At 44.9% G+C, this 14,555-nt stretch overlaps 1 protein-coding gene across 1 annotated transcript; it reads left to right on the top strand.

Annotated features, from left to right (window-relative positions):
• The first annotated feature begins 2,396 nt into the window (after positions 1 to 2,396).
• Positions 2,397 to 4,187, top strand: LOC144097802 (membrane metallo-endopeptidase-like 1). Its single transcript, XM_077630431.1, has one exon. It carries the CDS (start codon positions 2,397 to 2,399, stop codon positions 4,185 to 4,187), a length of 1,791 nt encoding a protein of 596 aa, XP_077486557.1.
• Positions 4,188 to 14,555: the final 10,368 nt, after the last annotated feature.

The raw sequence follows: 14,555 nt of genomic DNA, 5'->3' as shown, positions 1-14,555 counted from the left end.
CTTTAATCGAGGGGCGCATGGAAAGGAATAAAACCCTGAGAATGTGTTTTACTGGGAAAACAATATAACCCTGAAGTACTGCTTCTATTCCGGCTGAAAATATCTGGAAATGGAGGAAAACACTGAGCTTAAGATGAAATCCTTAAAAGGCGTACCGCACTTTTTATACGAACCCGACAAGTGACAACATTGTCTAGTGAACTTGTGCCTGTATACTTGTTGAGACTGATGTGTAATTACTGACAAGCAGTGAGCGTTCGGAAGCAGGTTCGTCAGAGATCTACGTACTAAACTACCAAAAAAAGAGTGCAACTGGCATAAAGGCCCATATACACTTGAGAGTAGCAGAGGTTGTGCGAAGGTTTTGTTCGAAAAGCGGTGCAAGTCAGTAGCTCACAATTCTCTCAATTTTCTGTCGTCGCGACTGCGAAACGGACACCTGTAACGAATCATCAGAGCTGCGGATGTGAGCGAAAGCTTGTGTCATAACTGGCTTCTCGTTGGCGGTCGCAGTCGAAGAAGACAAATCACGTATAGAACGAGACCAATTCGGAAAAGCGGCCCGCGGGGTGCGCTTTCGAAGTGAACATCGGTAAGAGTCGAGCAGCTCCTTGGATGCAAGCTATAGCCGGTCACACGCTCTTCGCGAATCAGAAGTGTGGATGGGCCTTAAGTCGTCACAAAAATTGTTCACGTTATGTTTCATGGTCCATTTACGCCTTTCTGAAGTGAAAAGGTGATAATAATAAGGCATTCTTTCGCAGGCATTCGAAGAGCCCATTCGAAGTGCTTCGGGACCAAAATCCGCCTCACTGGTTCGTAGAATTGATTACTTTCTATACAGTCTTTCACTGAATCACAATAACTTTTCATCATAGGCTGGAGGTTAGTGATGGCGAGGGCGTGGCGTTGGTAAAGTGAATGAAGAAATATAAAATAAGATGAACTAAAACCTAAAATAGATCAGGTATGATTGCCTTCCCTACAGCAAGGTCTCTAAAAAGGTTATCGTTTCTTATTTGTTCTTCCTGACGTGAATCCCTCTAAATACCCCATGAAAAGGATTACTGCGGCTTCATTCGCAGGCTGAGTGATATGTGCGTGAAAGAAAGCCGCGCGCACTGGCACTGCACCGAAGCCAGTCCGCAAAAGAACCGCTTTCGCACTGACAAGCATTTGATAACAGCAGACTGAAATCAGTGTGGCTTCTCACATGCCATTTCACTGAAACTTTCAGTCGTAGAACCTCCAGCCAATCACCGTATTTCTCCTTTTATACGCAGCCAAACACAGACTAAATGCTCGAAAATTGTTAAAACTAATAAAAAGAATTTCATTTTTCCCCAGAAGACGCGCAGCAGGAAATTGGAGTGGTCTCAGTGCGTTCTTTTTTAATACATCTAGGGCTGATATTTCCTTCGAATACCGAATTCTGAGCATCGATAGATAGCACTCTACAAACCAGGGGCCAGATAGGCTCAAAATGTGCATGCGGCGAGGACCTACCTCCTCCTACCCGCCGCTGTTTGTAGATAATGCTTACTGCGGCTATAATCACATGGTTAAGGCACATAGCGTGTCCAGTGATTACAAGATATTGTACGAAAAAACGTGGTTTAGAATTCATTGTGCTGCACCTCTTTCTGCATTCGTGATTCGCGAGTATTTCCGACGAGCGGGCTTCGTGTGGCCGCACCTGTCCCCCCCGTCTCAAAAACCTACTGAACCGTACGAAAATTTTAACAAAGATTTTTTATCGCCGCATCTGATTTTTCTGCAGTTTTGTAATATTTTTCTGCAGTACGGTAGTTTTTTGTGTAATACTTTTCTGCAGTCTGTAGCTCTTTATTTCTTTTCTGTAGTAATTACACACGATTCAATTGTAACTGCAAAGATTTTGTTACTAAAAATTCATAGAAAAACCTTCTGCGGAAAATTTCTTTTGACGGCAGAAAATTTTCAGTTGTCTTTTTTGATTGGAAAGAGCCGCTTCGTTTCAGCACAGATATCGCTACAGAGAGCAGCATGCATTGCGGCTGAGTTTCGTGTCGCAAAGTTCCAAGCCAACCAGAACGGAGCGCCTTAAAGAATTTTGTTGGCTTAAATAGAAAAAAAAAGGCGTGATTATGCTTCTTCATGATCGAGACCTTGCTACTGTTGTCGTCTTTCACTTATCTTTTTAGTTCAGGCTCTGTTTCTAACGCGCATACCTTTTTGCTTTTCGCACTTTTCAGTCACCTTGGACCCTGTACCTGCAGCTTATCACTCCGCGCGCGCAGCGTGAACCTCAAACACACCGTCTCACCATAGGCGGTGCAGTCTGCGCTGCAGTCTTAGCCGGCGCCTGCCTCCTGCTTCTGTTAGGTGTTTTTCGCGCGGCGCGCGCCCAGAACACTATGGTGTGCACAAGTCCCGCCTGCGAGGAGTTCGCCAAACTAATGGCGGAGTCTGTCAACCGGTCCTTAGACCCTTGCGCCAACTTCGACGCGTACGTCTGCTCTGGGTGGCGAACCAGGCGGAAGTACTCGGTCCACGCGGAACTTGTCGCTCATGCGATTGACAAGATGACAGAGGTCGTCAGCAAAGACACGAGCCCACCGACCACCGGCCAGAACATCGTGCAGAAGGCTGGCCTCTTGTACCGCTCCTGTGATATGGTGTGGCGTGGGGAACGCGACGAGCTTCCCGTGATTAAAGAGTGTTTCCGGCGAGCTGGCATCGTGTGGCCGCACCTGTCCACCACACCCGATGTTCTACGCACACTACTGAGCCTAAGCATCGAGTTCGGCTGGGCTGTCATCATCAGAGTGGCTCCAGTCCGTCACACCATCTGGATTCATTTGCCTCTTTCCTTTGACTATGCCGTGGAACAACAAGAAAGACTTCGACGACAGGACAGTAGGCGTAGCAACTTCGAGTTCATCAGAAAGCAATTTTCGGGCGTGCATGAAGAGTCGCTGGTCAAATTCGAAGAAGTTAGCAAGTTGGAAGATGCCTTTCTTCCACCGCTTGCTACCGCCGGAAAAGAGCTATCAGTGAACGCATTTCCTGCAGGAAGTCTAGACGAAGACAAATGGATGAAGTTACTCGCAGAATTCAATGTGACGACCACGCGAAATTTTCGTACCTTTAGCTTGAATTATGTCATGACATTTCTCAAACTTTGGAACAAGCATGGCGAGATACAGACCCACCTTTTCGTCTCATGGATGGCAGCAAGGTACGTAAGTCTGTTTGCAAACTACCAGCTCATCTCGAACTATTATGGTACAACCAATCATGAACTTATTAGATTCCAACATGGCAGCTGGTGCTACAGACTGGTCTACCGATTCGTCGGAGACTACCTTTTCGTACCCTACAATGCCGAAGCCTTTTATCTTGAGATCCGTCAAGATGTAGAACGTATCGTCCTATCCATACGGAACGAATTCGCCTCTCGACTCTCTTCAAGACCACCGTACTCGGCCGACACTTCCATGCGTGTCCGGTGGAGCTCGCTTGATACTGTGATGAGCGCACTAAACCGATCGATGGCAAGGGACGAGGACTTCGACGCTGCAGCGCGTTCTTTGCCCGACATGGATCTCTCACTCATAAAAAACTGGGAGGCATCTAGGGCAATGTTTCGGCTACAGAGCAATGACACCATACCACGCACGCTTGGATGGCACACCGTCCACAAATTCGCGCCGTATTCGATATGGCTCGGCGACTATGTACTTGCTCCCTACGTCCTATCGTTCCCGCTTTACGACCTCGGCCTTCTTGATGCTGTTAAATATGGCGCGTTTGGAGCTAACGTGGCAAGGGCGTCTGCGCAAATCTCTCTGATTCACTACTTAAATGTTAACGCGACTGCCAGCGTGATAAAAGACGCTCGCCAGTGCGTCAGGACTTCCGAAGGCAGTTACACTTTGGCAGCTCTGTCAGACTTGGTGGCCCTGAATGTGCTGGCAGATGCATTCAAGAGCCGTGGCTCCAGAACCAGACTGGCAAGCCTGAGCACCACGACTGAGGTGCAGCTATTCTTTCTAGCGTGGTGCTACATCAGGTGTCGTGGATACTCGGAGGCTATGGGCGACGATTGCAACGCGGCTATGCGCCACGTGCCTGCCTTCAGCTCAGCTTTCTCCTGCCCCCTGGGCGGACCACTGAACCCTCAAAACAAATGTGCCGTATTTTAGTGGGGAAGTTCAGTGGTGAAGGCAGAGGAAGAGTGCTGTGCAGGTCGGCTGCTACGGCGCCGCTTAATCTTGTTTTTTTTTTCAGAAGTGCTTTATTTCATCTACATACTTATCGTTAGGTCAGCTTCAAAACATTTGTATGGTTGAACGAATTTATCAGCCTCTAGATGCATCCAAGATTTTTATAATTAGCATTTGCTTGAAGCTCTTTATGTAGCATCGAAAGAACAAATTCCTCTCACGACCTCTCTATAACGGCCGGACAAGATATTCGATCAAGCACATTTTTTGAGGGAGGGGGTGAGGGTGAGGGGGAGAGGAAGTGCAAATGTTTTATTGTGCTTCAGAACAATTTTATTTTGATGTAGATTTTGGCGTCGTTAAATAATGAAGACTGCCGAAATACAATTATTTTGCTTTTTGAACCATGATAGAGATCATGTAATTGTCCCTTTGCATCTTCCAAACCTTTCAGTTCGTAGGCTGATTTCTTGCAATTTTCGACAGCGTTTGTATTAAGATTAAAGTTTTGTCACTTATAGAGGAAGTTTTGTTCAAATGGCAGTTTTAATGTTGTGAAAAAGTAGCAAAACGTATCCCCGTAGCTGGTAGCTAGAAAATTCTCCTCTTGAGAGCAACGTTGTCAGTTTGTGCCAGATTGTTCGAACTGCATTTTGGCCTAAGGCAAAATATTTTGCTGAAAGGAGTTTCGTAATGTCAACTGCTGGGCCAGTTAAGCTAAAGTTGAAGGAATTAGCCCAATAAAGAAGGGGTACATAAACTTGGACGTGTCTGCTACTTCTCTGACTACAACGTCTTTGCGATGGCTGATAAGCGCCTGACGAATTTTGACGCATGTTAAAGAGTGCCAAATATTGAAACTTGTCATCCTACAGTAATGTCTTGCCTTATATCTTCTTTTTAAGCCACAACAAAAAATACATGTAAAAAACAGAGTGCAATTGAATTAAGCAATCGTCTTAGTTCTTGTTTTCTTTATCGTCCCCTTTGATTGTGATTCCTCGCCTGGCCAAAGATCAGAAAAGTTGAACAGCGTAAGGAGGCGGAAGAGCAAAGGAGAAAAACTCCGTCCTTCGCTCGTTTTTTTTTCCTATGCAGCAATAGCCCAAAATGAAGAAATCAAAGGAACCCTTCATTGATCACCCCTGGAAAAATGAAATCTGCGAAATGTTTTCTAGTTTTAAGAAAACCTTCATACAGCGCCAAATAGCTTTAATGGGAGATATGAAACCGATGAGCAAGATTGATAGCTTATTCCTCAAGATCACTGCCATTTTTTTTGTGCGGGAGGGTGGCTTCCGCGCTGAGGAAGTAGCAAGCTAAAGTCCCTAAAGTCCCTAAACGAATAAACATTTAAACCGCCCTCGAAAAAAAGGAGCAGTTATGTAAGTATTTTAACGCATTTCCAATGAAGCTCTCCGCACAATAAAAAGTGCTGCTTCCATTTCTACGGCGGAAAAGTGCAAGTCTAAGCCGGCTCGGTCCCACCACCCCACTCTGAAAAGCACACGCTGTCTGCTGCATCACGTGCGTCTGCCTCGTTGCTCACGCTTGTTTACATTGTCACCGACAAACGCAGCAGCAAGCGGGAAACAAAGTCGTTTATTCGGGCAAGGCTCGGCCACGTGATGGCCGAGATGCACGCTTCCGAGATGTACACCTAAGTTCTAAGGATCCTCGAGAGCATGAGAGCGGGTGCCCGGCTCTAATGTGTTTCATTCAGGTCCACATCCACACGGTCAGGTAAAAATTTGCACGCCCACTGCTCAGCAAAGGGTGCGCTGGGCTGTCGATTACTGCGTGTTTGTTGGCCAACCTTGACGGACACATCAGCTGGCTAAATGTCCTTTTTTTCATGAGAGAGAGTGCACCGCTAATACAATTTTTGCGGCACATTGTATCTGTAGGCGACGGCTTGGCCGTAGAGAACGAGCATCCGAATGAAAGACGCTAGAAGCAGACCTTGAGTGCCGGCACCTCACGTGGTGCATGCTTGAAAGCCCTAGCTGGAAAAATGTCATGAAACGAGACAAATGAGAGGTGATGAAACATGCACGAGGTACTTCTCAGATATTTTTGAGCATATCTCAGGTAATATCAGGTTTCCCAGGCCGAGAAAGCATGCAAGACCATTCGCTCGCATCGCGCTTCTCAGTTTGACGAAGTGCATGCATGCGTGTTTGCATAAGAGCGTGCTAAAAAAAAAGTGGGAGAGTTTTAACGCAGTGATATCGAGCAGATGTGCAAAAGCAATTTTTTAGCCTCGTTGTCTTTGGTTTTTCTTTGCTGGGTCCCCGGCATGTCTGACGAAGATATTCGACTCAGGTTAAATTCTTATCGAGGTTAAGCTGACTTGGTCTCTTCCCGCCGCAGATGCAAGCTCATGAAGACGCCGATGTACGTACATACAATGCACACCGCGAGACTATGTTGCAATTTAACACAAGGCGTGATGGGCTGCGGCGATGAAAAATTTCTGTCGTGCAGCGGCCAGCGAAGCTTATCTGTTCGCAATAAAATATTTTTGCGAGTATGTTCTACTCGCAATGTGCTTTCGTATCAAGCGAGGAGTTGTGCGAAACGGCAGTGCGGCAGCGCTGTGGTAAGCTGCTATAATGCTACTTTCAGAGAAGCGAGAAAACGAAAAACACAGAACACACTACTCGTACATTCTCCCGAATTAACTGTGTTTCATCCCGCGGAACGACTGGTTTTCTTCTCGAATCAGAATTAGTCTGTGAGCATGTTTTCTCTTAACACTCCTGTGAATGACGAATTATGGGAGGCGGGAAAATTCGTAGTCATGATGAAGAAGTCGATGTCGTGGCCGTACTCTGCTTAATAGCTATGAAACTGAGAGGACAACGTTCTCCCAGGAGGTTGGCTTAAACGAGGTTAAACCATCCAGGTACTTTATCAAAGGGACGCTTGCTGCGCCATATAAAGCTGCCTAAAGTTACTTCGCGCTCCCTGACGGAGGTGGACTATGAGGTCGCCGGTGATGCCACGTGACTAGGGTAACGAGAAAACGTGTGTACCGTGCATTTCGTACCGCGGAGGTATGGGACGAGGGCACCGTAATTTTCCACCAGAGTGATTAGGGCTGACTTATGGAGTTATAACTAAAAGGTGAAAAGAGATTTAATGCACAAGTTGTATGAGAAAACGCGAGATTGGAAGACAGGAATGCTGTGTATTTGAATAGTGATCTATAGGACACAGAGCCTCGAAAAACACGTTGTTTTCAATGAAAAATATGTAGATGGTAGAGTAGATAAAGCTCCAACTACTAGCAAGTAATCACTTAGGGTCAAATGTCTTGAAACTGGTGGTGTGCACAATGCCTGAGCTCCATAGAGCCTACTTTAGAACACCGCAGACTGGGTCGTTTGATTTTACTTCGTAATGAAAGCGCTAAAATACTAGATTCGCCGCAGCTGAGAGCAGCTTGGCCATTTACTGTACATCTACGTTTTCTGTTCACAACCAGTTAATAAACCGCTACGTTTAGCACATCGTCTCGGAGGCGCACTGCTCGGCCCTTAGGTAACCCTAAGTTGCCGATAGTGCAGAGGGAAATGGAACATCTCAAATACAACGTCATAGCGCTAACCAACTCTTTTTCACCATGCATGTTGGCTTTAACAATTCTGGTAGTGATTCAGGTTTCAATTTTAACCGAGCTGGTGATACTCTGAATGCGCCTTCGAAGAAGCTTTCATTTCATTTCGTTGAAGCCATCGCACGACTTCTCCTGAAGCAGAAAGTCGCGATATGCAAACAAATAGGTCCGTTGACTGAACAGAAAAGTGCGTTCGTTCTTAATAGAGATCTAAGAGATGCTCCTTGGAGCCTTGCGCGATTTCACTAAATTTTATCTGCTCGCCCTGAGACCGCGACCTGCAGCTACGCTTTTGTCTGGTTTACGCTTATGTGAGGTGATCCATCTATGTATTTGCGGTTCTTTGTAGAATTGGCACCATATCTCTCCACTACGAACAATAGCCAATAATTACAGGCGGTTTTAACGAAATCGACGCCACGCTGTGGCGATGCGGCGAACTAGCCCAGCAAGTACAGGTGCGCGCGAAACCATGATTCCTCTGTTTCGAGCGCTTCGCCTGCCCATCTTACGTGGTTGCAAGAGGTTGCACGGGCGAATACACGTAACGGCTCTCCTAAGTGAGCTGTTACATCGATGTTTCCGAAATGAAGAGTTAAAAAGCAGGTGAGTGCCAATGTATGACTGTTCTGATATTAGGAATGCAGAGAGCGCAAGGCAATAGGAAATGATTTGTTCTTTAGTCGGAATCTTGTGGGACCACGACAGCGCAGTTATTATTAGTCAAAGAGCACATTTATTTCTGAAAAGATTATTCGCCTGGACTAGAAGGGTCAATGTTAAAAATGGGGCGCTATTTGTTAAAAAAACCTTGACCAGCACTCATGACTAACGGGCACAATTAAAGGCCGAATAGTTTTCCGCCTTTCTGGTTCTACAATGACAGGTCTTAGTGAGCAATGCGCAGGTGGTGATATGGCGTTTTTTTATCCTCTGAAAGAGGGGTTGATATCATGATTTGCTTTGAATTATGTTTCATTCACGTTCTAGTTTGCAATCCATCATTGCAAGATTCACTCACTGTCATAAAAATTAGTCACTCTGACCAGCAGCAAAGTGGCGAATAGGACAAAACGAAAACAAATCACAGTTTTCTTACTTTCTTTATGCCTTTAATATTCACTACTCACAAAGCAACTAAGAACACAAGGGTAAGTTAATGGCTCCAGAAAACTGCAGGCAGAAAAGGCGAGCACATTACTCTCTCTTATCGCGCTGTGCGTTTGAAGGGCCAGTGTATTCCTACTGAGTGTTTCAACTGGTTTAGCTAGCACTCTTTTGTGCCACTGCCGGGTGGATATCTGGTTGGTTGAGGCCATGTGGAGGGTGACCTCACGGTAGGCTTGCGGCCTTGACAGCGGAGGTGGCTGCAGTGGGGCGGGGTGGTGATGGATGGGAGGGCCTCATCATAGCTATGAAGACGTGGATAGGAGGCGGCTGGCGGACGGAGCTTCTGAAGGATGGCGGCATGATTCACGGAGCCTACACAGAGACAACGCCACCACATTCGCCATGTATGACGGTTACTGCTTTCACAGTAAAGCATGAAGCGAAAATATTCAGAAATATTTGTATAAAGGTTGACTCACCATCTGGAGTGATCTGTTTGGCTTCACAAACGGCATGACAGACTGAATTGCTGGCACCTATAGCTAAATTGATAATAAACGAAATATAGTGTTATCTGGCACGTGTAGATTTCGTGGCTGGCTATGGTACCCCATGGAATGGTGTCCCGCATTGTCACTCAATTCCTGTCATTCTGAAAACAAAAATCAATGTCGGAATGTCCAATTACGTTTTAAGGTTTTGCATAGCTTACCCAATGAAGAAAACCTGCGTCTTAAATTCGTCCTTATTTCCAATTTATTCTATGCTTAAAATGTTAAAGCGTTTAAAGAGAAGCATGGTGTTCGTCTAACATTGAAATTTTATCCGGAGCTTGAGGCAACAAACAATCATGTGCAGGAAATTCAAAAGCTTTAAGAACGTTCGCTTCTTCTGCGGCACCGCATATTCAGCTGTCCTGTTTAAAAGAAGAAAAAACACCCAACGAACAAAGGCGTTTCAGTAATTTTCATAGAAAAATCAGCCTCATGTGCAGTCTGTGGCACACGTGTATAGTAGTATTTGCGCTTATGGCGAACAACCTTTAACATGTAGTTAAACCATTTGCCTGGTGCGGCTTTTTAAGGCACCTGCTTGCAACGAAATGGGGTCTTCAAATGCGCAGCACAACTGTACGTAAAGAAAGCATGTATCGTTGAACTAGTTTCTTTGCTATTTTTCTGCTTTACTGGTCTTGATAATTATTCCACCAATGTACATATTAAATAAAATTGGGAAATTTCGAAATTGAGCGCTCGATGGTTACTGCTAAAAGTAGCGTGACTGTCAGCGCCCTGTCAGGCAGTTTATCAACCACCATTCGTGCGGTGTGATCAAGTTCGGAGAAAAAAAAGATTACGGGTTAATCATTATTGAGTTTTCTTCGCAATTTTCAAAAATATGCAATAGATGGCATGCACGACACTGAAACTAAAAACACGTCCCTCCATAAATCTTACTCCGCCGTTAGACATACTTCCATGGAAAGCAATACTTAGCGGAACAAAGAACAAACCAGGGAGCTTTCTGGCAGAAAATAATTAATTATCTGCAAAAAAAGCTCCTTTTTCCTAGCTCTTTATTTTGCGAAAAATGAAACGCAATATCTAAAATAGGACAAAAATAATTTGTGCTCTCTTTGCGCACGTTCTTTAAGAGAATAAAAAAAAATGTTCAACACAAATCCACCACAGCTGCAGAGGCGAAGATAAGAGGACCGGAAATACTGACCATCAAATTTTCTCACGGGCATGCATGCACGCGGTGATTAGGCGATCATACTGAATCGCATGGGAGAAAATTGGGACGAAGAAATTCCCCCCCCCCCTCCCCCCAACGCCTAGAGTGCTGATCTGTCCGCTGTTCGCGAAAGCTTAGGCTCGCTTTCATTCGGCACGATTGGCGCATACGCCGGACAAAGAAAGCCTAATCCTCCGATGGGAGCGTGTTTAATAAGTTTGGCTAGAGGCAGCTTTGACGGAAGATAAATGTGAAGTTACGGCGCATGGCGGGTTCGTTGGCAACCTTAAAATAAAACCCCTCCAAGTAAAGCGTTTTTTTTTCCGCTCTTTTCTGTTGTGCGTCAGAAACGGCTGTTGCTTCTCAAAAAGTTGAATCTCTCTACATTTTATCAAAGTACTCTTTTTTAATTCCTCTCTATTCAGCACCACTTTAAGTCATTGAGGCCAAATTTGGGTGCAAACATCTCATGAATAATGGGCTTTTAAAAATTATAACTCTCCTTTCAAGACCATCCTGTGTGCGTCCGGAGTTCAACACTGAATGAATTATTCTCTTATTATATAAAATTGTTCTGCGGCAAGGACTGCGATATACGTTTGCACAGCCTTGTAACACCCCGTCTCTCTATTGGAGTGCTGTTTTGACTCTAAATTTTCTTAGCGTCATCACTGCTTCATGTATGCTCACCTTTCACGCGTATTGCGCGTAGGCTCTGAATGCGCGGAACCTATAAGCCCGTCAATAGGCAACGCATTTACCTTAGAGCTGTCCGGTTTGTTTGGAAAAGATGGTGTTCACTTCCGTTTGCCATAGGGCAGAGAAATATTGTTGAAATCAAAAAGATTAAAACCCAACTGAACATCACGCTATGTCTGTTTTAATGTTTCCGTATGTACCGCACAGACGGCTTACACCTGAGCTAAATATAACATTCAAACTAAAAGCACTAGTGATATCAGTTAGTTCGGAATATGCGCTTTATAACTGCTGGAGACAGTTGCTTTCTCTTTGCGCATTAGACTTGAGCCTCTAAACTGTCTTTGATTACTCTTTTACGCCACAAAGAAGTTGATCTAGTCATTTCTTCTCGGTCTCCAGCATCAAAACAATTCAACAGAAATATAAAAATACTCGACAACGAGCGAACGGCACTCTAGGATTCGTTGTTAGGCCTAAACCGCATATTCACAATATGAATCGGCTCGCCGAATACGCAGAACAAATAGCTAAGAACTGCAAAGACACAGACGTGATGAGTAATACATCTCACTTTTAGAGCACCACGTTGCTCTGCTCTGTAGCTATAATAAATGTGCCTGTTTTATTTTCTTCGATTCTCCAAAAGTTTTGTCGTTGAAACCAAGATTTTTCAGTTCCTCTCCTGGTATTTCAGCATCGGGATTCCTTTTCTTTTGCCATTTTTCCCATTTAAAGAAAGGTGAAAATATAAAAAAGAGCTATATTACCTAAAATCTAATAGTCGAGAATGAATAAACAGAAGAAAAGCAGTAACAAAGCATGCAAGCACAGTTTCTCACGGCACTCGACAAAATATAAAATCTTGGGGCTTATGCTTCGTTAACTAAAAATTCAAGCGAAAAAAACATCAACTTTGCAATTTAGGGTTCTGGTTAGCTAATTAGGGAGGATATTCACGCATCCTTGCAGTTCAAGAAAATGTTGAAAAAAAAGGAAGCAATATTTACCCCCCGAAATACAGATATGAGAAAGGCGCTCAGTTCATCGTTTTGGCGGTCATATAAGCTAGTGAAAAAAAGAAACAATCATGATGCTTCCTTCAGTACTCGTACAACTTAAATGAAAGGAAGGAAGCGTTAGAAAGCAGTAGACATTGTTGTAAAGGTTAGTAATAGAAAGATGATATTTTCTCTTGAAATTATGCATTCGTCCGACTTTCCAGAATAGTGCTTCACACGCAAGATTTCTTCGTATTAAGCAAGGGCGACAAGAATGCCCTAGAAGCATGAATTATAATCCCTTTCAAATCTTATGTGATGCTTCCGTTAATTTATCTAGAAATGAGAAAATTCAAAAAGGAAGTATTTTTTTCTTATTCCAGAATCCGTTCTTCAATCCTTTCAAGCAGTTTCGCGCACCTCTAGTCGCGTGTTCATTACTACAGCCAATTAGGAATAGTCCCAGTCATAATTGAACGATGATCGCGTCGGGACATCTGAGGTACTGTATATTTCAACAAACCCGGCGGACTTCTCAATCCGTTCAGAAGGACGTGTAGTTCCTCTTAGCAGGCCTATTGCAAGAAAACTTTGAAAACTTCCCGAATTCGCTTCCAAAATTTCCCTTCCAAAATTCCGCTTCCAAAAACTTCCAAAATTTCGCTTCCTGCTGCATCTGCAGCCTTATACATTAATGGGACTAAAAGTGGTATCTGGGCACTCGCATCATGCTAATATGCATGCTTCGCCTGTTGTTGGAAACAGGCTTCGGCATCCCAATAAGTGCTTCTCTGGGTGTTCTAGTTGATAAGTGGGCAGTAGATCATTATTATGAGCCCAGATCTTCGGTACATCAGCACGAGTCTCATCACATTTGAAAACTGCAACGGCAATCTTTTATACTGCAAGGAAATAAGCTCGAGTGGCTGCTTGTAGACGTACTATGGTCTTCATTGTTTTTCACTGATACTTACCAAGTATAGACCGACAGCGCATATACTTTTAACGCCTGGACCTAAGCCTTTAACTGATTATATGCTCACCTTTATCTTCAGGAGCTATTAAGAGCTATATCTGAGGCCGACTATAATTCTTTAATTCTTCGTTTTTCAGTGAATATATTTTTAATTAGAACAACAAGATAATTCTCAGCAAATCGAGCCCATTGGTTATTTGAGTGAATAAACAGAAAAGTAAACCCAAGAATATTTTTGAGGCAGACAGTGAAGTCAGTGAAGCTTATACCAGCTTATTCTTAATGACAAAAATTCTGAAAGAAAATGATGGCAAGCCGATGAATGAAATGAAATGACAGACGGTTATAGAATAACTTTAACGGCAAACGGCCGGTTGCGAGCACTCCTGCCCTCGCCACTGCACAATTCGTCCTCTTCTAGTCCGTCACCCTACACGGGGTCCTCCGGGGGATAGTCCGTATTTCGAAGGAGAAGATCGGCACTGAAGATGAAATGCAGTAGACAACGATGGGCTTGAAATATGGATGAAGATAACAGGAGGTGAAGGGATTGCCGCCGCGGTGGATGAGACGATCGGCAAAGAGCACCGGTCCACGGATCATCCTGGCGGCAGGATGCCAGGAGCCGACGGCCGAGGCCCTTGGAGGCACCGAACTGCAGGGGCCAGGGGGCGGTGTCCTCACGGGTGGGCAGCGTCTCGGGTCGGTCGGGTCATTCTGGTCGCGAAAACGTCGTCATTTCATCGTGTCTTGTGGTCCGGGCAGGGAACGTGGCTGGGATGAGCGACAAGGTCGGTTCTGGTCTGGCGGGCTGGGACACAGCCGGGCGGGCCAGACCAGGTGCACACGGCCGATGACCACGGCGGGCGCAGGACGCCGTAGCTCCAGGACCAGGATGGCGATGAAGGGATCCCAGCACCTTACACCAAATGTTACTTGACAGTATACCGATGAATGAGATGAGATGACAGATGGTTGCAGGATGATTAAATGGCCGACGGCCTGGCGCGCTCACTCCTGCCCGCACCACTGCACAATTCGTCACCTTCTAGTCGGTCACATTATATTTAGTGTGCACCACTACAAGTCTTCTGAAGGAAAACTACTGCAAGCACTGCAAGGAATCAGAAATATTGTTTCTTCCCAACGTGTTCACCTCTCATGTCCGTGAGTTACACTGGCCGGTTTGATTTATTTATATA

Source organism: Amblyomma americanum, chromosome 7 (assembly GCF_052857255.1).
Source record: "Amblyomma americanum isolate KBUSLIRL-KWMA chromosome 7, ASM5285725v1, whole genome shotgun sequence".
NCBI lineage: Eukaryota > Metazoa > Arthropoda > Arachnida > Ixodida > Ixodidae > Amblyomma > Amblyomma americanum.
This window is presented reverse-complemented; position numbering and strand designations above follow the sequence as displayed.